General features: G+C 40.0%; 2 protein-coding genes across 3 annotated transcripts; one reads left to right on the forward strand and one right to left on the reverse strand.

Annotated features, from left to right (window-relative positions):
- The first annotated feature begins 789 nt into the window (after nucleotides 1-789).
- LOC110048647 (polycomb group RING finger protein 1-like) lies at nucleotides 790-7099 on the forward strand. The gene is made up of 10 exons (XM_020754422.2): nucleotides 790-872; nucleotides 1245-1344; nucleotides 1772-1868; nucleotides 2811-2866; nucleotides 3468-3530; nucleotides 3963-4083; nucleotides 5110-5164; nucleotides 5264-5362; nucleotides 5743-5823; nucleotides 6287-7099. The coding sequence occupies exons 1-10, from the start codon at nucleotides 858-860 to the stop codon at nucleotides 6329-6331; spliced, it is 732 nt and encodes a 243-aa protein (XP_020610081.2). The 5' UTR covers nucleotides 790-857; the 3' UTR covers nucleotides 6332-7099.
- Nucleotides 7100-8448: 1349 nt separating this feature from the next.
- LOC110048645 (polycomb group RING finger protein 3-like) lies at nucleotides 8449-19747 on the reverse strand. Of its 2 annotated transcripts, none has more exons than XM_020754421.2 (9): nucleotides 18199-19747; nucleotides 17021-17117; nucleotides 15949-16004; nucleotides 13117-13218; nucleotides 12579-12684; nucleotides 12080-12104; nucleotides 10851-10949; nucleotides 9839-9919; nucleotides 8449-9045 (listed from the first exon to the last, which is right to left on the reverse strand). In XM_020754421.2, exons 1-9 carry the CDS (start codon nucleotides 18302-18304, stop codon nucleotides 8998-9000), a joined length of 720 nt encoding a protein of 239 aa, XP_020610080.1. In that variant the 5' UTR covers nucleotides 18305-19747; the 3' UTR covers nucleotides 8449-8997. The 2 variants fall into 2 exon arrangements, with proteins under 2 accessions (XP_020610080.1, XP_020610079.1); XM_020754420.2 differs by lacking the exon at nucleotides 18199-19747 and adding an exon at nucleotides 17315-17820.
- Nucleotides 19748-24248: the final 4501 nt, after the last annotated feature.

Raw genomic sequence — 24248 nt, forward strand, 5'->3', positions numbered from 1 at the left:
CACAGTACACAGGCTCTCTGTGGCAGAATAATTTTCACGTTAATTGACTTAATTCAATGAAAACGTAATCTAGTATTCCAGTTATTTTCATACTGTCAGTCATGGTCTTGACCAGTTATGGAAGTGTGATGTGATGGTGTCAAGATTTGGCATCGTGATAATCACGAACCAAGGTCATAACCACAAAAGTAAGAAGCACGAAAGAAGTCTTGATGTTTATGTAATGAACCAGTACACTGAAGACTCACTGAATGTATACATTTAGCTAAATAAGTATGAACATTTTCATAAGCTCTTAAAAATAGCCGGGAGGGCTCCTGAAATAGATTATGCCTGCAACTAGTGGAAGAGAGCACCGCATGCACGGGATTTTGGCACTAAGCTAGGTTTTCTCTGATTTGCTGACTGTGTTTTTAATCATTCTAATAGTTTCATAAATATAAAAGTTTCTAATTAGTACCATCATTCGGCTTGCTCTAATAAATTGATATTCTTCTCTAGTCTTATTTTTGGTATTGAATTTAACAGATCTTTTGGTGATGGTCTGTGAATTCCTTTATCGATTTACTTGCATTTGCAAAATATGTTTCTGGATTTGGCGACGATTCTGGGATTTTCAAACAACTTTCGGATTTGTTTTAAATATTATTATGGATCTAAAAATTTCATTTGGATCATTTCTCTTGTTTAGACTTATGATTAATGATTATTTACCCTCAGACAGTAGTAGTGCTACACTAGTAGTAGGTAGTGTAGGTAGTATGAATGGTAGTGTGTATATACATGCGGGGAAACTGGGAACGACATCAATGCAAAAATGGCGGAAAAGAACATTTCCGTGAATTAAAACCAAAGAAATGGACTCAAAGGAGGTACAGTTCAGTGTCTTTTTAGGTTAACACGATAGAAAAGAATGATTTATGTGTAACACACCAAACTGAAATAATGCATTTCGCCATCATAGCTAAGATCCGTTGTTTATCGTCCTGATCAGATCACCTTCGTCATTCGGCGACTTTACCTTCGTATTCGCGTGTTTCTTTAAAATTTCCACTAAACAGTAAAAAGTCAAGTGTTAAATATATCATAGTCTGCAAGTTGGAATAACTACCTTCAACTGCTGTTATAGAGGTTGTCTGCAGGATGGCAGGGTTCTGATACAATGTTGATGTCAGTTGCATAGCAGTAAATTTTCCTCAGTTGTAAGCGAAAGATCAACACATGGAACTATTTTGCTGTTGTAGGTTGTCATCAAAATCTGTGATCTGAACCCTCATGTGGTTTGCAGTTTATGCGCAGGATACTTTGTTGATGCCACGACTATTACAGAATGTCTGCATACCTGTATGTACAGAAATTGTCCTGTTCTTTTTACATGAGTTGTATGTCATATCTGCACTAGAACAGATCATTTTTGATATATATTGGTTAGTGACCAGGCGTGAGGTCAAGATGGCTTGATATTGGTGAAGTTCTTTTTTTTGCATGGTTATGGCTTGAGACAGAGTCGAGGTCCATAAACATGCAAAAAGAGAACAATGCCAATATCAAGCCATCTAGACCAAACAAGCTTGGTCAATAAAGGATTTATAAAAAGAACACTTTTCTTGAGACCTTTACCTTATTTCAGACCTGATCCAAAAGCATTACATTATTTTAGATCAGACTCTACCCAAGACCTGCTGTGGTTTGAATTAACAATAAGGAGGACTGAAATTTCATGCTTAGGGCTAAAAGGGCCTAAATGGTCATTCCATCTTTTTTATCCTAGTTTGCAAAAGCTGTATTGTGAAATACTTCCAAACCAGCAAGAATTGTCCCATGTGCAATCTGCAGATACATGAAACCCAACCGCTTTTCAACCTCAGGTAAATCAGTAATCCATTAAGAATCAAAATACCTAATTGTCAAAATGGTTATGAATTATTGTAGTCTCTTTTGCATTGAACATAGTAACCTCCAGCTTCAGTTACAACCCTATTAAAAATAAGTTAAATATGCAATTTTTACAATTGGTTGTCCCAGACAATATCCATACCCCTCCCATGGAGGGTTTTTTGGTTTGAACTCCCCCCTTTCCTCTGCAAATTCTAGGTTTGTTCATACTTTCCTTTAAAATGTTGGCTTTTGGCATCCCCTTCCCCCTTGGAATTTCCAATAACACTTTTTGGGTGGGTATGAATATGCTCTGGAACTGCAAAATAATAATTTATTGATAAAGTGAAACTAACTGGAAGGAGATGCCAGGGGAACAGAGTCAGCCGGAGAGTGTTCCTGAAGAAAACGATAGACAGGTAGCGGTGGCGGCTATGGTAATGGCCCTATGCACACAAGGACAAGAGGAGGATTGAGTGAACAAGTGACACTAACTAACATTGCCATGTATGAGGTCTTCCAAGGGATAAAAGCGACAAGCAACACGACCTTGAAAACCAGTGACACGGGAATTTCTAGTCAGCAACAAGCAAATCAAATGCACCCCTAAAATTTGACAGCGACATAAGAAGCACTAGAAAAGTGGTCAATGTTGCTGCCCTTTTGGTTGTTTTGCCTATTTATATAGAGATTGTAGTCTGCAAATGTCAGAAACTTGTGTTTTTCCACTGAATAAACTCTCTAAAAAAACAATGGTGTAGTGACAGCAACATATGACTTCATGCAGAAAAACGACAGGGACATTTTGTTTCCGCTGGTTAGGCGACATCGGTACACGAAAGGATGTGGCATGCGACACAACTAACCCCCTTGGAAGGCCTTGTGTATACTTGTCAGTTGAATATTCAATGTTTGATCATTACAACACCGCACAGGTTAGACAGAACAATGCAAGACATTGTGGCTAAACTTGTTCCTGGGATTGTTGAGGGTAAGTCTGCTAATTTTGTTTGATGCTGAATGTTAGAGGTGCACAGTTATTTGAAGTTACAATGGCTAAGGACCATGATGTTGTGTCTGATCATGAAGGTGGCTCCTTACAAAGATTGTTTCTTGTTGTGGGTTATGCTTTACAGGTAAACTGAAAGGATGGAGCAATGGACTGCTTTTAACAGCAACAACAACAACAACCATTTTATTTTGCATAATACAGAGAATATCATTCAGCAAAAGAATACATCAAACTTAAATAAGCATAAAAACTACTCAAAATAGTAAAAACTAAACGAGCTTTAATTATTATGCTTTAAATCGGTTGTAAGAAAAATAAAGAAAAGAAGAGGTGGAAAGAGAAAAAAATATATATAGATATAAATATAAAAAGAAATATAAGTAGTAACAGTACCAGTTATAGACAGAGCATTGTTTTATGGGCCTGATTGCATTTGTTGTTGTTGTCATTGTGGTTGTTGTTGTTGTTGATGGTGGTGATGCTGTTTACACCAGAATGTACATCAGCTTGGCATTGACCATAATTATTATTAAATAAAATATGAGTTATGCAATCATGTTTTGTTGGTCTTTGTGTTTAGCTGAAGAGAAGAGAAGACGGGAATTCTATGAGTCCAGAGGGATGGCAGTAGTGAAAGCTCAGGGTAATAAAACTTGACCAAATGTGTACATTGCATAATATTATTTTTTCTTATCACTTGTTGTGCTAGTGTGATTTCATGCATTGCAAGGCTGATAATAGTTTTCTTTTCTAGCTACAAATATACAACTTACACTAGAATATAAACTTCATTGACTGTGATATTCATACAATTAAATTTTAATTAGTTAATAATATTAATGAAATATTAATACAATTAAAGCCCCATACACCCACCATGATAAAGTTTAGAAGGAATATTTTCTACTTGTGATCGTTTGATTGCATTTCCATCCCTTGTAGCATTGGGTTTCATCTTTGAAAAATAAATTTACCGGGATATTAGACTTTATTGTCTGCAGTAGCCATACATTTTGAATCAATGAAAGGAGTTCTTCTTAAGTTAACTAATAGTTGCCCCCATTTTTCTTTTCAGATGAAAATGAGAATGAAAAACCAACAACAGAGAATGTGGTTAAAAGAGACTACTCTGAAAATAGGAACTTGTACAGAGATGACGAACAAGTTTCTCTGTGTGTTGAGAGATATGAGGAGAGGTTAGTACAATTCTGCAAGCATAGAACTGCAGAATAGTACTGCACATATAAATGGCAGGGTTATGAAGAGCTTATCATTAGTTCAGTGGAATCTGGATCAAGTAGGTCAGGTTGTAGTCTTTGCAGAGTCTTTAGCAAGACCCTTTCCCTTTGCAGTGCCTCTATGTACCTATGTGTGTAAATAAGTAGTGGCGTGAACTAGTGGTAACCTAACATAATGCTAACAGGTCAGCTGCAGTGCTGAGAGTAGCCTCCCATCCAGTGGGAGTAGTAATCCTTGTGTTTGTTCCACACTAGAGAAACCAGAGTTCAGTGTTGTCACCAATAACCTGTCTGTTCTCTCCTTTACTCCGAGTGAATAATTGTGTACCATAAAATGTTACATTGCAAACTTTTAAAGTGTATATGACATAGAGGATATTACATGCCCGTGCGTGGATACGATGTAATATTCTGTTTATTATGTAAACATACCAATGACGACGTTTTTGACGATTTTCCGACGATTTCCAACCACTTTCCAAAGATTTCCGAAGATTTTCCAAAATTGTTCTGAAGGCCAGACGAACGCCTCCGAACATTTTGTGAAGATTGCCGAACACGACCGAAGAAGATCCGCAGATGTTTCGATCATACATCAACAAATTTAAGTGTAGTTAAAGGGACAAAAGAAAAATGTTATCAAAAAGGAATGATATCTTCACAGTGTGAAAGATAATAATAGTATCTTCACTGCGTACGATGAAGATATGATTTTTTAGTAAAAAAAAAAATCCTGGTATTTCATTGGTGTTTATATAATAAACATTTTTTTTTACCCGGTGTTTGTTTCTTTGCAATAAACATGCAATAAACGAAATCTGGTTTAGATATGACGAAAAAAAAATTTTCGTTACTTTCTGCCACCTGAAGTTCACCCATTTTCGTTGTATATAAGACAGCGCGAGTAATGAAACAGTAACCTTGGCTCTTACATGCCATCAGCTATTAATATGAACATTCTTTTTTTCCCATTTGTTTTAACAGCGTGGAAGAAAACGGAGATGAGACAGAAGACAGCAGAACAACAGAAACCGTGGGGGTAGGTTTCTAAGATATAACCCTGCTTTTTACTGTCATCTCAAAAGAAGAACAAAATTATGGTGGAGAACTTTCTTCTGTGTTTGTGCGTTTTTTGCAGACACTGAGTAAGAAATACTTGCGTTGTTCAGCTCGGATGATGGTTGTTCAACTTCAAAAGCTATTGAGAATGAAACTCAACATCCCAGAGGAGAAAGAGGTGTGTTAACCATACTTCTCTTATGTTAAAGCTACGTTTTCTTTGTGCCAGGTATAATCATTCTCTACGCTTACTTCACGTAAAATAGCACCCTAAGTTTCTGCGCTGAGTTAGTGACTGACCTGCATCTAAATGATCTAACCATTAGGAAACTTTGGACAGAAATAGCTTTAGAACAATTTTATAGGTTGATTCGTGGGAAAGTAGGAGCATTTGCTAATTGCTAGAGCAAACCAGTGTACGTGTATATGGATGGGAACCGATATCAGCCATCATCAGTGCAGCTGAAAACTAAATAAATGAAATGTTCGATGTTGTATTGATTATGTATTCGGTGTTATTGCATACGTTTTAACTCTTGTTACGTTCGCATGCTACAGGTTGAAATTGTGTGTAATGAACACGTGATACACCCATTCAGAACCATGAAGTTCATTTGGATAAGTGAGTGGTTAAACCGGGTAAGTCTGAAATATTTGTTGTCCTATTTTTGGGAGTTTGCGAACGCGCAAGTGCCTTTCTATCAGAGCTCAGGGAAGTAGACGAAATTGGAAATTATAGTGAAAGAATGAAATGTAATGTCAAAATTTTATACTGGTCAACATCTTTCGTGAAGAAGCCGGACGAAGCTAGAAAGTGTGGATAGAAAGTGAGCAATCAGTGAGCAGACATGTGATAGTTCTCTGAATCGTTGTTATACCGTAAACTAGTGAAGATGAGGGCCAATTTTCCTTGGTGAAAGTTACTGTTATTATGATTGACGATTTTTTACGCATCCCGGATAGCGTTAAATTGTCTCGAAACCAAGACGAATGGTGTGGGAGCACGATGAGGGATGAGAAAGGGGCAGGCCATCCTCAACACGAACCTGACCCAGCTTCATTGTCCTTCATAACACAGAGTTTATTGTTTTTGCTCCCTCAGGCACCGCCCATGGTTTTACATTATCGTGTTCACGGTGCCTCTTGAAGAACTGTTACTCGACAACACATCGTTAGGCGTCACAATGGACAGGGCTCCTCAAAGAACACAGAAGACGGAAAACTGTAACTTTGTGACCAACCTCGATCCAGGAGAGAGAGGTTGCTTTGTGGCATACACAAGTTTCATTCGTTATAACAATGTGCTTACACATTAGATAAAACTTTACGTTTTCCAAAACGTGTTGTCCTTTTAACGACCAGTGCCAGTCAGGCTTTGATGGGAACACAAGCAGGACACGTCATGCTGCCCACATCTAGTTACATCTTGGATAACACTATATCTTGTTAGTCAGCTCTGGAAGACTGAATTACAACTGGAAAAGCTTCCTGGCTTATATGTTATACGCCTATCACACCAAAACCTTATTCAACTGGTGTAAAATTAAAGCCTTGTTGCTTTCTGCCCCTGATATTCATTCATTTAACTTACTTTTACCAGTTTAAGCTGTCACCAGGATATTTGTCGATAAATAAGTACTCGAACTGTTTGTTCTTAGGCCGAGTCAAAGTTTGATGAGCTGGATTCAATCCGGTGTTATTGCATTTAAAGTCCCGAGTTAATTTGGGGAAAGTTCGAAAGCTATCTTTTACCACAGTGTTCGGAAAAACTACTTTCATTGATAATACGTTACCTGTTATTATGTACACATTGCATGTATATTTTAGTGTTTTACCCACAAAAGTAGAAGAAGGATTTATGTCCTTATACAGTGTTGACCTAATCGAAAAAATAAAGTTTATGATGTCCTCTTTACGTAGTTTACGCCACTTACATATAAAGATTTGTTAGGAGATGACCTCATGGTTAGTGCGCTCGACTCCGGATCGAGCGGTCCGGGCTCGAGCCCTTGCCGAGGACATTGTTGTTTTCTTGGGCAAGACACCCGGGCAAGCTACTTTACTCTCACTGTACCTCTCTCCACCCAGGTGTACAAATGGGTACAAGCGAATTTAATGCTATTTGGTAACCTTGCGATGGGCTAGCATCCCATCCAAGAAGGAGGAAAAATACACCTGGTCGCTTCATGCTACAGAAACCGGAGAAAAGCGCCGGCTATGATGGGCTACTTAGCTCGTGTGCAGATTTTACCTTTACCAGCTCGCCAAAAGTGAGACTTTGAGGGAAAAGACATATTCATGAAGTTAGTAGAACAGCCTGGAAATTGAAGAGAAAGTTCCCCTTTTATCTCCTCCCCGTTCTCAGCCTCTACGTGATCTGCCGGCGGAAGGACCCAGGAAAGGCAAGCAGTTTTGAGGGCTCGTATTTTGAGAATCAGGGATTAACATCCGATTATAGCAGAAGGCTAATAAGTGGATTATTTCCCGCTCTGAAATTCCTTTTACGTGGGTGGTATGAAAATTATGTTTTGGATCGGTTGAGTTTAAGGAAATGTGATTTCTCGACTGTCGTCGGACACTATAATGCGGAGTAAATTTGGCGCGCACGAATAAAATTTGCGCCGACATCATCTTCTGGCTAACTCATAAGTCCTTACGTGTGGGAGCTTAGCAGTCATATCAGTAGTTATCATGACCTATGAACCGTTAAGATATTACAGGGTAAATTTGCCGTCGTTGTCGCGTTGCATTCGGTGTTGGTGCAAGCTCGAAAACTGATCACTTTGAAAGTCATATGCCGGGTATATGCACAAAGAACCCGCAGCACGTAATTGAAAGGCACAGTTTCATCATATTTGCTTTAACTGAATTTCTAGGACGAACTACCCCCAAGGTTAAGGAAGTAGTTGAACAGAACACATATAGCCCACAAGCCGGTGGGTATTTTCTCTGCGGGTTTCCCCTGACGGGGCATCGAAACTCGCCTCCATTTTCTTAACTACAGTAGAATCCCGATTTTTCGAACCTCCAAGGGAAACGAAACTTGGTTCGAAAGATCGGATAGTTGAAGAAACCGAGGGTAAAATTACAGCGTTTGACTGACGAGGGGAAACGACGTTTGGTTCGAGTTGTCGGGAGGTTCTAAAAACTGAGGACTCGAGAATAGGGAAGACCACACGAGAGCCAACCTCGTTCCCAGGACTTCCCAGTGACGAGATTCAGGGAACCCGCTACAGATTGGATCACAAGAGCAGGGCAGTGGAATATTATTAAAAATTTTGAAAATATAATGTTTGATATCAGTTATCGACTGATACAATGCGCAAGAATGCATGTCTTGTGTACTGTACAATAAATATTTCCATCTCTTAAAAAACAGTTATACCTGTTAATAGAACGCAAATAGCAGCGCTTTTACACGCAACGCGCGTAATTATCGAAACGCGTGGATGAATGGCATATGATGTGTAATTATACACAATTATGACCAAGTCACGATCAAAATTTTTAAAATCGTCCTCACTGGAAAACTCCAGAAATGAAACCGAACTATACATTTTCGTACTTAGACGAAGGAATTGATTCATTTTGTATTTTCCCGATGACATATTCTGTCGAAAGAAACAGCGTCGCGTTGGCTCTCGTGGTTGACGGCTGCTGTGCTCGTTTGAATCTTTTTTTTCTTTTCACAGCAGCATTGTTTGCAGCTGGTAGCAATTCGGAGCTGTCTCGGCAGATGCGTGGAAGAGAGGCTGGTGCTTGGAAGAGAGGCTGATTCACGCTCTAAGCTTCCTGGTTATTGAGGTAGCCAAGCTAAAATAACTTGAGACTTGGTCTGTAATGGAGTAAAAGCGGACATCCCTTCAAAGAAAACAAGAAAAAATCGCTAAGTTCAGTTTGTGCACATTTAAGTTATGCCACGTAAGTGATTTTAGCAAATGAACATTTCATTCTCCAAATCAATGCACAATGCCCGGATGAGCCGGAAATTTTGTATTTTATCAACCAGACTACTTGACAAAATATTGATGTTAAAAGAATCCTCAGAGAATAAACTCCTCATCAGTACAAGCTAGTATTACAAATCACAGCCAAGAGAACTCGGTTGACTGACATTTCAGTCACGTTAACATCCTCGAAGACCCAGGGGCAGTTAGTTGGGACCCGGCAAAATTGAAGCGACGATAGTTTTCAAGAACGGGTGAACTTTCGTCGCTTGGCTTCTTTTGCTGGGTCCCAGCCAACCGCCCAAGATCTCCGAAGATGTCAGGATAATAGAATGGGTTTAATATGCAATGGAAACAGAAGACTGTCCGCTTGTATGAAGATTTTAGACTAAGTTCGATGAAAGTGTTACTACAGTGTGCAGGTGTAGTATCTGACCCGAGGTGTAAAATTTGCGAACCTGCCGTAAAACTAATACCAACCTAACCACAGAGTCAAACATTTGGTAACAGGAATAGAACACTTTACTCTGCGCCTGCCTGGCTAGGCTTGCATTTTCCAATAAGATTCACTCAAGCCGCGAGGAGTCTGGCGAGAGACACCTTCCCTCATCTCCTCGCGGGTCGGGTAAAAACCTTTGCCCGCGTGTATGAAGCCTCACGAAGGCTTCTTTACACTACACTGTTCACGTCACCACATTATTTCATACCTTAAATCTCCATCGTGTGACACAGATAAACTTAAGCGTGTGATCCTTGCCAAGAATTTCATCATTGCAAAGAATATCCACCTGGAAATACAAACCAACTCCGGTTAAAAACTGTGTTCCGCGAGATGAAACGGGTAAACAATGCGGCGACCACGGGTACAAGAATTTTGTCGGCGTATCTTTTTTTCAGTTGAAACTCAAAAAAACAAACATTAATCTTATCAGACATTTTGGTATGTACATATGGTTAAGATTGCTATTCACATTTACCGAGAAGCCGTGCCTACTCGGTATCCTAATATCCAGCAATATCAAGTCACTGACCTTATGTGGCTGCGACATCATGGCCAATTTCAAGTTAAGTAATTTTTCCGTGAGTCAAATTGAAAAGAAATTTTTAAAAATAGCACTAGCTCGAAATGAAATATTGAGCGTTTGTTTTTTTTTTAAAGATGTCAAAACTATCCCGCCAAAACTTAACTCCTCGCGCGCTCCACATAACTGGAACGCCTGACAAATTACCGTAATTAGCAAAACATCTTTTGGTCAAATTTGGATACAATACGGCAGATATTTAATCGAACCTTTTTTGGTACGCTTGGGCGGTATGTCAGGCTTATTTGGTCTCGCCATTGGTATTTTGGCTTGAATACGCCTCGCCAAAATACGAACCATGGGTTGACCAAACTCGACTAAATGTCGCTAATTTAGGTGCGATTGGGTAAAAATAGTAGCCGTGCACTATTTTGGCGAGCATGTACATGTCTATAGATTAAGTCAAACGCACAAGAAATTCGGCGTATATCTTAACACCAAGCAGCAATGATAACCCTGACAACGCCTACAGGACACAACTAAGATTTACCAACAAAAACAGAAGTTGACTTCGATCAATCGTCATAACACAACCACTTTAAATTCTTGCAATTTAACCCGACCTTCACTATACTAAATACGGTTGTAGTTAAAGTACCTCATTCGACAGATTCTACAAGATATGATAGTCACTCACGTCCTTATGGTCTTGAAGACTCAGCTTCTTAGCGAGGAACTTTTTGAGGTGCAACACAGTCGCTTGGGATGATAAACGTAGATACTTTCGGGTTAACGGCTGCAAAAACAAGGGAAATGCGTTTACAGATAAATAATTACTCGCGCTACAGGTATGTTAGCCTGCGAACGCAGACGTATTTCCGGCTGTCACTTGGTTGCGCCGAAAAATAACGTCTGCGTACCCGAGCCAGGAAACGATTTCTGTGACGTAATGACTTTTTTTTCTCCTTGGCTTATCAGATTCCATAATAGAATGAAACTCGAGTGCTCCTCGCAGCGAATACCTCGCGCAGTAGTTCTGGGGTTATTTGAGCTAAACTGTGATTGGCTTAGAATTCCTACGTCACAGAAATCGTTTTCTGGCTCGGGTTCGCAGACGTTAATTTTCGGCGGAACCAAGTGACAGCCGGAAATACGTCTGCGTTCGCAGGCTACAGGTATGTAGGCTTCCTGTATAAACCCGTCTACAGTTACGTTGTAGAAATTGAAAAGGAGCCGACCTCCCTCGAAAACCCATTAAAATCACGGCCATCCCGTGACTTCTTTCGCATTCTTCTGGCTTACGAGCAGGCTCAAGTTTGGGGAGCAAAAGCGCGAGCAACGAAGCCTCGAGAAAAGTGCTCCCCGCCTGATCGCCTAGCTCGACGCCTGGCTCTTCGCCCACGCGTGTGATTAATTGAACAGCCTGCTCGCAAGATACCATCCTTGTGTCTTAGCTAATAAGGGAGTTTAGATTTGAGTGCGAGCACGAGATTAACTACGGGAACGACTTTTCAATTCTAGTTTGCAGGCTCCACATTATCACGTCACATACCATTTAATGAGCTACCCTCTCTTCCTAAACCAACATGAAGAGCGAGGGCTCTGGAAACGTCACCGGTTTGAACATCGAAAATCGTACTCGTACTCAATCTCGTGGTCGTAGACTAATCTAAAGACGGAGTGACCATTGCAACGAGTCCGCGCGCGCACGAGTTCAGCATCGTTATGTTTCGTCTACAGATGGACTGGGAAAGGTTGAAACATTGCGCGCAACCGACTCTTCTCAAGTCAGAGTCTAAGACCCACTCTCGCCTTGTCGTTCTAATTATTTATTCGATCATTCAACTTTACTGTTACTGAGGGTCTATACTTATTTCGAATAATTAAGACTTGCAAACATAAAGGATAACTATGAAACTAAAATACCTTAAGTGAATATTTCCCGTTTGCTCTGTGGAGAAAAGCAGAAAATTACGTGTCATTGCCTTTTTGCTTTGGGAATATCAGTGTTAAGTGTGCTAAGTGTTTGTAATCGTATGACACGCCGTTTCCACCAGCCTCCTTCTGTCTTGAGCATGCAACACACAAGGAGAGTAAATTAAAAGACAGGAAAATAGAGGAAAGAGGTGCTTGCCAACCTTTGATCTTGTCACATAGAAATCAAAAGGCCGTATTTCAACCTCAAACATGCTTAGCCTGGACTAGTAGAAGGTCGTGCTGTAGAGCTCGTTTTGTGTTTTATTAAAGTTGTTTCCAACGCTTTTGATTATCATTCCTCAGTTAGCCACTCTTATCCAAATGCAACAAACCCAAAAAGCCAAAAGCCCACGCCTTAATTTCAACATTTGAGGACAATCCTTGGTAATTCGTCCATATTAATTACAATTTTAAAGTACATTTTAAGGGTTACAAAACACATTTCTACCTGTAACATTCCATACATATGGCGACTTGTTCATCACCTCGGTGATAATCTTGAACTTCTTCTTTCTCGTTTGATGTACATGAAGACGACGGAGACGGATTATCAGCTATCAAAAATAATATTAAACAATGACGATTTATTAAGTACGAATTTAATTCTCCGGTCTATCGAAAAGTAAAATTCTAGTCAAGCAACAGAAACATCTTTCAGCTCTCCTTTGCTCGTTGTAATTCTTAGAGAAACAGTACGAAAAATAAAGGGTTTTTTGAGGGATCATATCAACATTGAAGTAGGGAGGGAAGGGGAAACAACGACACGTCCAAAAACAGCAGTTTCAGTTACGATTAAGGTTTTAAGCTTCTATGCATCTATGCAAGTAGAACTGAAACGACTGAAATCCGGTCGACATGTAGATAAAAACACGCCAGAACTTTAACTTTCGTTTCTTTTTCCTAATGTTCAGAATGCAGGGAATGCAAACATCTTGAAAACATAAACACCATTATCACAATTACACCGTTAACATAGACCAACTAACCATGTGTTTTTATTGAGTTCATGGCGTTGTAAGCATTCTGTTGTTCCCCCGTGCGATACATAAACATGGCTACTTCAAATTCTTTTTGTCTCTGAAGCTCCCCTACAGGAAAAAATTATAACAGAAGTCAGCAAAGAGATGCTTGTTTCACTAAATGACAGTGAAGCATTAGCTGCTTACGTAGCCAGTGAACAGGTTCTCTAGTCGAGGATGGGGCAAAGAGAAAGAGGGGAAGAAAGAGGACAAAAGAGAGAGAAGGGGAGGCGACCCTTCCAGCCGGAGCCTGCTCACAGGATACTGTTCACGAAATTCGAAAACAACTTAAACAGCCAGTCCTATTTATATTGACCATTTTTGTTACACACGATGTTATTGAAACAAATTGCTGAGGTGAAAAACACTGGGTAAAGGTATATATGGCATGGGCTGAACGTTTCCCTACACCGATACATGCCGATACAGTCTAAGACGATACCGTGGAGGAAGCGTGCCCGAGTAGTTAGGGCGCCGACCTTGAAATCCACCGGTGGCGGGGTCAATTCCCGTTCCGACGGGCGTGTTTAAAACAAGAAATGGCAAAATGGTACTACGAGTAAGAGTCAATGTGGTATAAGGGCGTCTGTAAGGGTTACCGTTACAATATTGAGAGCTAACCACTGTCGAGACAGTGATATTTAGGCTAACCTCGTAGTTCCATTTCGCCATTTCGGGTTTTAAATGCGCCCCGTTCTGACCACTAGCTGGTGATGTCTTCAGTAGTCCGGCCCTCAGCCACGTTTGTAAATAGCTAGCTGGTCGGCCTCATACCAGTTGGGATATTTAACCATGTTATGTTCACTGATTTACATGATTTGTTTCATTGTTTGTTTCCATTGGCCATGAAAAACTCCACTGGGGAAATGGTCAGTTAAGGTATCTATTTATTTATTATTTATTGGTATCAGCAACATGTTCATGATATGAATGGACTCCTTGAGAATCTTCAACAGGCAGGTCGCTGGGCTTCAGTTTGTGGGGGAAAAGGAAAACTGGGACAAGAACAGCCTAGTGTTGTTTGCTTTTGCGTTTAGATTAAAAAGGTCTATAGACCAGGGGCACTGAAAATCTCTTCTTGTTGGTAGCTAACCAGAAGGACCAGACGACAAATACTACCCCGTGAAATAGTTATCAAGATGCACTTCGATTACAAGGGACCACTATCACGACCATATTGCTGCAATTTTTTTGTAAAACGGTGGTAAGTTATGACTAGTTCATTCCCGAAATGTGCCCAGAGAACCAAGATAAAGATATCGAGTGTATTACACTGTATTGAAAGTTAAGCAAATTATAATTAGCTTTAAGAGAGTTTTCTGAGACACAACAACAGAATTTGAAAAAGGCTGCTCAACTTTTCAATTTTAGATCAAAACGTTGTGCGTATGTAACTCATGACATGGTAACTCCTTTTCATGGCTTCAGTGCACTAGTTTAGTAACGCTTCGTTTCTATCGATGTAAAATATAATGGTAGCTGGAATTTGTCAGGCCAAGTGACGCTTTATTTTAAGACTTTTTGTGGAACAGAAACGATGTAATTACAAATCTTTTCTTTGTGATTAAAGATACCTGTCGATCTTTGTGATGTTCTCTATCGAGTCATGTAATCCGATCATTTTGTTCCTCTTCGATGTGACTGACATTCGACGAAGAAATAGATGACTTTCATAGTTTTCTTTAGTTATTTTATTTTCGATAGGAAATTTGAACAGGTATTTTGCTGTTATTTTGGTAACTTAAGTATCTGTAGATTAAAATCTAAATCTCAAGGATAATCCCTAAAAATAAATTCTACTTAGTCACTCGCTAGAAACAAGTGCCATACCAAGCGATCCACAAATTCAAGGCGCAGAATTTCTAACAGCGAGAGTGGTGAATACAAATTGAGGTACGGTAGCCAGTTCGATTTGTAAATTACGTAATCACACCATGTTCTTTTTAGAGCTGTTTTGTGTCAGAATTATCACATCATCACTTCAAGAGCACGTGTAAATGGAATTATAAAACGTCTGGAAAAACGGAAGGCCCACAAGAAAAGATCTTAAAAACCGCAACCACGTGAGGACGATTTATATTGCTTTTTCGAAAACAATTGAAGTTTGCTCATCAATCATAATTCAAAGTTGTGGTTACTTGTTTTGAAATGCATGACTACGGGCTAAAAGACAAGCGACACAGAAACAGACTTTCGTTGTGAAATAATCTTTCATTAATCAACGGCAGCGGTTTGATAACGACTTTTGCCCGGGGCAATAATCAAAATATTTACTTTTCTAAAGGTAAATTCTGGAACTGAAGCCACTCGAGTCTTAATCATCACAAAAAGCTGCCTTTTCCCTTGACTGAAGTTGTAAACTAACCCTTGAAGTTTAAATAGTGCTGGTGTAGAATAGAAATTGCGTCGTCATTGCTTGGTTAAAGGTCGTGGAATGATCTGAGTGGTGTGTCGTGGAGCAAGGAGTCATTTGAAAACAATAACAACTCTATTTAGAAATGAAGTGTTTCTAGAGTAACATTCCTAGTTCAAGTATGTATAGTGAAAGTCAAGCAAATGCATTGAAAGAAAACTGAAAGATATTGCTTTCGAAGGAACTACCATTAATTTCTATTTCTCTTGGCTGTAGTACATGTGCAATATAAAAGGAAAACACTTTTGGTAACAGGGTGTCTTAAAACTGAACATCTTCAGTTTTAAAGTGCCTCCAATTTTCTCACGCATTTTCTCTCAACTCTTTCATCGGCTCATACAGATATATACAAATATGTCGCTGGAACCACATATATGGACACTTACGCTCTTGAAGGTCCGGCACAAGCTTGTATACAATTTCCTGCATAGTGCGATCAGGGCTGCAAGACAATATCAAGCCATGTTATCAACTAGCACCAGCAAAATGGAAGACGGATCTCTCAGAAAGAATCCTCAAGTATAAACATGAAAAATTCTTTGGCTGAGAATATTGTTACTTGAGTAATTCACAAAATTCAATTTTTAATTACACGCCCTTTTGTTACAAGAGAGCTTTTAATATTTCGTACCACTAGCTTTCTTTTGGCTTCAATATGACAACAAGTGAGCCGGAACTTCAAAGGCGCAACTTTTAACTCCATGTTAGATAAAAAAAAAGTTGAGGCTAATATTTCAGTACTAGCTTATTCGTTCATCGTCTATCAAGGCCGATTTAAACTGAAGGATATATGCAAAATTAACCTCGTAGACAAATTAAATATTTTACTGTGAAATGCAAAACATGCTAATTCTGAGAGACGGGCAAGTTGTTTAATTTCAGTGTCAAAGGGGTAAATTTAAACTGAGTTATCAGTAAACGTACAGTGGTTAGCTCAAGCGTGACACTTGTGTAATGGTTGCAAAGTATTTTTCGAAACTCATTATTCTTGTGCTAGAAAGAGGGGAATACGATCGAGTAAGTGCAGAGTTGAAAATGTCCCTAATACGGAGGCACGGTGAAGAGTAAACGAGGTACAAGATGGCAATTTCATTAATAGGCCATCAGAGACAATTTCCATACCAAATTACTTTCAAATTCATTTGCAATTACCGAATAACAAAACAGCTAGATCACGAAAATAAATAACAGCCTGGTTCAAGGTTTCATATACCAGACACGTCAACTTGAATAGTGCTTCTACTGTAAGCTACCCAGGTAAACGTGACGAATATACGGACAAAGATAATATCGTTGAAGAGCTTGAGTGAGACCAGAGCAGCTCAAGAAAGCCCTATTTCTGTTTCCACTATGGATGTGGCATGTCATTGTAAATGGATTGATCCCACTCCATGTGTAGAGTCACGATCTGCTTTTATTATTCTCGGGGTTTTTAGCACAATATACAATCTTCCTTACCTAATGTAGTTCATGGGGTAGCTTTGATGGATCACAATTTTGCACGTTGGACAAAAGTTGTCTTCTTGTAAATGTTTCACGATGCAGCTTCTACAAACTGAGGACGAAAGCAAAACATGCCCAATAAACACAACTTCACCAACACATAAATAAAACAGCTTTACGAGCTGTTTTTCAACTGATATCGGTCAACTACAAGCTTGTCGCTGCCGTCCCAAGGGTGTGTTTTTTAAGTCCCTCGTCAAAGTGGTCGCGGTAAACACGATTTCAATAAAGAGGTGTTGTTTATCTTACCGCATCCTGAGCATACAAGATGAAGCTTTAGACAACCATTGTGCCCTGTGGAATATCTACTATATGGCACAACTAGCAAATGCTTAAATTCTGGAGAAGGTATCTTATAGCCTTGCCAACGCCTCGCTGGGAGACACGTACTTGGCATCGAACTCGAATAAGACTAAAAAATTTATATTACTTGGCCCCAATAACGCAAATTAGAATGCCTACAAGTATCTGCTCTGAAGACAGCACACCGGCTGACGCGTGATTCACGCCATTTGAGCTGGAAGGTTCTTAAGGCAGCTGTGAACGCCGCCGTGCGTAGAATCAGGCACGGGCACAGTCCTTTAGTACAATGCTAGTCAGTCGTGAACGTGAAGGAGAGATAGCTTGGCACACGAGCAAGGAGATTTTCTACCGCCGCTACGATTTTACAATAAATTAAATAAGAGAAATGCTAAATTCACTGGCTAAACGAAGAAAAGTGAAATAATAGTCCCCGCATAATAGAAATCTTTCGAGCGCAGCCGTTGAGAAATGCGAGGCTGTGATATACGAGCTCAAGTCTCCGTTGGATCGCTGTCGTAAGAGCGCAGCGACTATTTTACCGGTCATTCGTGAAGCAAACTTTTCCTCGCTATATTTGAAGGTGGATATATTAACTTCAAAGGCTTTTGCGTAGAGATCAAAAGCATTTAAACCCTAAACATGACTTTACAAGCTTTACAACGGATCACGACCGATCTTTTGCCTTAAACTCTCCGCCTCGATTCCCAAAATTGTAACATCCAATTGAAGTTTAAACAATAAGAATGGAGTAAACATAAAAGCCGAGAGACAAGGTCCGATTTGACCTCGGGGAAAGAGCAGGAAAATCACAAACTTGAAAATATACTCACACGTGTGCAGACACTCCGTGATGGTTGTAGCGTCGATTAGATACCCATTGCAAATGCCGCAAATAATGAAAGGATTGAGCTCTCTTAACTTGACTGTTTGGTACATCTCGCAGGCTGAGGTCGGCAGAAGATGTGAACTCTTTGGGCTCCCTAAATCCTACAGTGGTAATAGACTCGACCGGTTATGCGAAACCACGCACGAAGCCCAACAGAACTTTACGCTCTATGCTTGATTTCGGCTAGATAATAGTGTTAATGAAGAGTGATGTGGCAAATTTCTGTCAACACTTCGACTTCAGTCAAGATTCTTCAAAACCTCTCCGGCGAGAGCCTCAAAACAAAGGCCAGAGAGTCGACGAACGTGCCTTGCCTTTCGACACAAGAGTTTCGACTGGATCAATCAGACCACACGTACAAACAGAGCAAAGAGCCTCAGGGCAGATTTGTTGTGAGCGGTGGGCGGTCAACATAAAAATTATCCGATCATCAACAATATTCCCGAACAAAGAGGGCAGGCTAGTCTCTTGGGACCTTCTCTTCACGTTGATCACTTGAAGCGAAAGAGCGACTTTTACCACGTTCCCTTCATTTGCGCGTGGAAGGGCAAAAAAGTTCGCGCCAACACACGATCGGTTAATTTCCTCCGCTCTTCCTGTCGGAATCAGTTTTCGTTCCTAGTGTAAAGAGAACGAAGGAAGCTGAGAGAGGCTTGTGGTCTCTTATCTGTAAGCCAAGAATCCAAGGCCTCTCAATAATGAACCAGTTTTCAATAGAAGACAAACAATGATAATATCTTTAGTACAGCCGAATACGAATAGCGCTTTTGCCGGTGGCTGAACGTGTAATAAAACGTTCTTGAATACGTCTATTTACCACGTTTCACGTTTAGACGCCATCGGTTAGAGTGTTTTTTTACGAGGTACAAGAGAATGTTCCTAGATACCGGAAATGGAGAATAGATGGCCTGTCAAAATAACTACAATTGGCATGCATCAAATATCACAGAGATTCAAAGGATCCTAACACGACAGCACAAAATGCACGTGTAAACCGCCGCTAAACAAGAAACTTCTCGGCAAACTAAGCTAATCTCCCGTGTCCAAACATACAAGCACGGAATGAAAAGCTCTGTGGATTACTAAGGGTAAATAATAAAGCTCTCAATCGTTAGGTAAGGCCGGACCAAACTTTTTTTTTTTTTATCGATTTTACAGTCTGGCGGTGATCTTATCTTCAGCGACTATGGAATGCAAACTGAATGAAGGGACAGAATTAAATGTCTTCCGGTCAACAAGTACCTTGTAAATGTGTCCATTTCTTGCTAAATTTAAATGCCTTATCCCTTAAAATAACTCCCTCAATTTTGGATCTTGAGAGCTATTGAAGACCAGAACCATTTAATTTCTTCTTGCTGTATAAGCCAGCTGACCTCTTGAAGAGCCATTGTAAAAAAATGTGGAGAGATTGAAACACTTTAAAAACTAACGTGTTTCCGCTTTTTCGAGTGATTCAGTTATCCTAAGTCCTTCACTCAATAACGACGAAGTATTTAATGTTGCGAAGCGTTTTTACACTGAACTGTCCGAGCTAATATACTTCACCAAACATTGCGCCATCTTCTTAGTTTATACGGACCACAGTTTGACTGGCAGTCCGACAGGTTATTAGATCTGTAAGAAAATTATATTTACAAGTTGGCTCTGAGGCGTCAAATAATTAAGATTCGCGAGGGATTTATTCATTAGTGGCACTTCTGGTCTGCATATGGCTAATTTTTAAGTGCCATTTTCCCTTCAAGTTGGCATGTAATACCGGAATGCAGAGGTCACTAATGAACCTTCAGCAGACTGGTTTTCAAGAAGTTTTAAACACAGATAACTACATCAGTATGGTGTTTTACTTAGCAGTACATCAATCCGACCTGCTGGAATTTTCTGTCTCATCAAAGACAATCAGTTCCTCGAAACAGGGCTTCAAATATTCTGCTAATACTAACAAGATGAACTCGATCAGGATACGGCTGGGATATTATGTACCATCACCCGGAGTGCAGACAGTGTTATTAAATATAGCAATAATAAAAAGAGTGACAAATGGCACAATAAAACCAATTGCTTCTAGCAGATAATCTTAAAATGGTACTCTACTGGCAATAGACTGCGCTGTCAGTATATCTGAGTCAGTATCAAACCGAAAAAAGTTAACTGTTAACATTTTGCGGTTTGGCAAGAATGGCTTTTTCCTTGCATATACTATAGTATTTTAGTTTGGATCTGTTACACGAATCAATATTGCTACTGTCATAGTTATTTGCAAGTGAATTGTACAAATACTATTCACTGAAATAAAAGGAAAAACAAGCAATGGTCCAGAAGCCGAAATCATTTACGTCTTGCACCGTACTGCTCCCAAATGAAACTGACTTTTACGAGCACAATTGAAGACTGGTTATATTCTATTGTACAGAGTCAACTGACCTGCACCCGGACTCACGGCTATCGGTCTTAAGATATATCAGTGGTTGGCATGGTGATCACTCAGTATTCCTTAATGAGTTCTAAACAAATAGGTTTAGCCGCAAGCCACAGGAGTATTGAGGCCGGCTATCTTTAGTGGATCAGTCCAGATGGTTTTAGGTTGATATTTACTGAGTTTTCTCCCAAAATTAGTAGGTCACATATGCCGGCTAAACAGGTCTGATCTAACACTGAATTAGAAAGGCCAAGGCTTGTAGGACGAGAAATCGTCCATGGGAAAATTCATTTTACTTTGTTACAAATAGATAACTTTTTGGAACTGTTCTCAAATGACAACTGAAAATTGTGAAGCCTGAGTATAAACGACTACGAAACAACTGGCAACCGTGTGAGACCTTAATTATGAGAAGCCTCGTGGCTCACATCTCATGAGCCCGAACTCTTTGTGACAAGGGTGACGGTTTAAACTTTAGGCTAGAATTCAACCTTACTCTACCTTCAAACTGCAGAGCCAAGGACAATCGTCCACTCAGGAGAGTCAGGGTTAGTTACAGTGATAATAACAGGGGCGTAACGTCCATATACGCACGTATGCTCGTGCGTACAGCTGAAATCTGGAAAAAAAATTATTCCCTTGTAGCATTTGTCAAAGTTACCATAAAATAGGACCGATTTTTAAATTTCGGATTATACTGGCCTGTGTGTTTGTTTTTCCAGTACCTTTTAATTAATCCATAAACGACAAGAAACGTTATTTGGCTTCCTAGACTTGTTAACTCTCTAGTTTTTTTAGGAAGCAAACACCCTTTTAGCTTTAATTCTATATTCCAGCGAAGCTCACTGAGCTAACAGAAAGAGCCGTTAATGATATCTACAGCTACTTCGGGAGTGACATGGACATCTCTAAGGGCGAATTCAAATCCGAGGTCAAAAGATGGAGGCAAAAGTGGAGTGGAATAGATGGTAATGTGAAGCCAAAGACTTTGGTTGAGACTCTTGATCATGGTAACCCTAAATTCTATCTCGGAGTTCATGTTGCTGTGATAACATTGTTGACGTATCCTGGGTCAAATTGCACTGCAATCTCGTTCCCAGAGTCTCCGTTCTCCTTGACCAGCGGTCGGAAAACGAGAGCTCTGGAAGCAACCATTTCAGGCGTGCGCCATAGATGCAGACTGCGCAGTGAAACTGGATGGGCAGAATTCGGTTGTTTCAAAATGGTTGCTCCCAGAGCTCTCGTTTTCCAACCGCTGGTCAAGGGGAACGGAGACTCTGGGAACGAGATTGCTTGCACTGCTGAGCGTAGTTTCAGCAATATGAAGAGACTGAAAACGCCCTCACGAAGTACCATGGCAGACGGGAGATTGAGCTCTTCAACAAGCTTGCACATTCGCAAGTACCAGGACGTTGACATTGATGATATTATAACAGAGTTCGCCCGTCTAAAGGGTAGACGTCTTGCCCTTTGCTTGTAAACCCCCTGTTTTTTACCATTGTCTTACCCCATTCTTTGTTGTATAGTAGGTTACCGAAAACTCTAAAGATGGGTAAAATAAACAACTAACTACGGCATTTTCCGTCGCATTTATTGATGAAAAAAGTTCCGCGAAAATAGTTCGAAATGGTATTTCTGAAGCCCTAAATTTCAAAATTTTCTGGGGGAGCATGCCCCCAGACCCCCCTAGCTTGGGGCGCCTTCGGCGCACCCAATTTCCGCGCTGTGCGTACGCCTTCAAAATCTCACGCTACGTCCCTGAATAAACAGTAAATACTCTCCAGAATTAACGCTGATTTAAGTCAGAATCAAGTTTAAATTTTTCGGGTTTATCGCCATTCAGGTCCAAGAACTAACTAAGGTTGAATCCTAAGATCAGCTCAGTATCATGATGCACAATTTGAAAATGCTGAGTACATGGACAGTTGCTACACTGAGTACACTATGGTACACTGATCAGTAGTGCCCCAGCCTCCCTCCCCTTCAAGCAGGCCAAGAGATTGCTCTGAACTGAGCCTATTGACAGACATATTCTTTCCAGTCACCTTTACGGCCGATACTACCACATGGAATAAGTCACAATTTCTTGTCATCGTCTGGATAAAACTGTTGTGATATTGCCTGAACGTTGACGACTATTAACCTCATGGGTCCTTATGTCTGCGGCGTCTACACCGTGTCTATTGGCAAATTAAAACGCACATTGCAGCCTTTATTATGTGGATGTTGCACGTGTCGAGCCAGACAAAAAGTCTATCGCATTTGACGTCGGTATTAATCCATGAATTGACATGAAAGACATTTGTCCTTCATGATCATACACGAAATTTGTTGGTGTTTAATTACTCGGTTGAGTGGGCCGCTATGCGTGGGCTGCGAGACGCCGCCTACAAAAAAACCCACGCAGTTGAAAATTACACATGTCACTTTTCGTATTGTGTTTGTTTAGACTTCAGTAAACACAGTTGAAAAAGTATTTGCTTTTGGAATCAGCCGAGAAACGGAATAAATAAAGCATGCTTAGCTCATTTACTTTGGTGTGTTTGATGTCAGAGGTTCTTATAATGCCATGACTTTTGTTATCGCACGAAGTTTTATGTCGTAGTCGTCTTATTAAACTCAAGAGATTAGAATATCATGCTTTATGGCTGCTAATCTGTCTTGATCTTGAAATAAAAGAAACACAGCAATTAACTTTCCTATAGCCATCTCAGGTGAATAATTCCATGACGGCAATAAATTATTCTAGGGCTACTCAACCTTTCCACTTCTGAATCATTTGGTCCGTATTAGGCACATTTAGAAGACCTGATACAAAGCTATGCCAGCTCCTCACGTCAACATATTTGCGATAATGACCCGTGATAAGTGTATCAGACATTTTTTCTCTTTTTTTTTTCTGATTACTTACGGCTTAGAGTTAGGTTTGCAACCTTTCGTGATCCAAGTGAAAGGCAGCATTTTTGCGATAATACACTGAGCTGAACCTTGGCTAAAAATCGTCTCCAGTAAAGAACCTCGTGTATAAATTTTTCAGTTTCTTTGCGACTTGAATCAGAGATGTCCATGGCACGGGGCAGGGACTTTGTCCATCATTTGGTTCATGTGTTTTGATGTAGTATAGACCGGAAACATTGCCGGACTTTGCAGCAATGTCGTATTATCGTCAGCAGGAATTGTTGATCCTGTTACTGATAATCTCTGAGTCGATTCTTATTAGAATAATGTTTTAAAACACTTGTTCATTTCAAAACAATGCGTCAATTAGGCAACAGCTGCAAAACGCTTTTATAACCACTTACAATTACTTTCGCGTGGGTCTGTAATTTCAATTTGTCTTCACTAACTCAATAACAGTCAAAGAACTGAACTTTTGTAGACCTCAGGATACGATATTTTTCAACAGAAAGAGAGGAAATCGCGCTTGATCTTGAATGCAGCCATGCCGGCGGCGTCTTACAGCCACTAACCGCGAGAGTTTTGCCACATAAAACAAACTGTGAGTCGTACGCCATTAATAATGCAGAAAATAAAATCTGGGTAGTTTAGGAAGCAAATAGAATAACACAATGGAAAGC

Source organism: Orbicella faveolata, unplaced genomic scaffold, assembly GCF_042242905.1.
Source record: "Orbicella faveolata isolate gen_17 unplaced genomic scaffold, um_ofav_v1 contig_1, whole genome shotgun sequence".
In the NCBI taxonomy this organism is placed as follows: Eukaryota; Metazoa; Cnidaria; class Anthozoa; order Scleractinia; family Merulinidae; genus Orbicella; species Orbicella faveolata.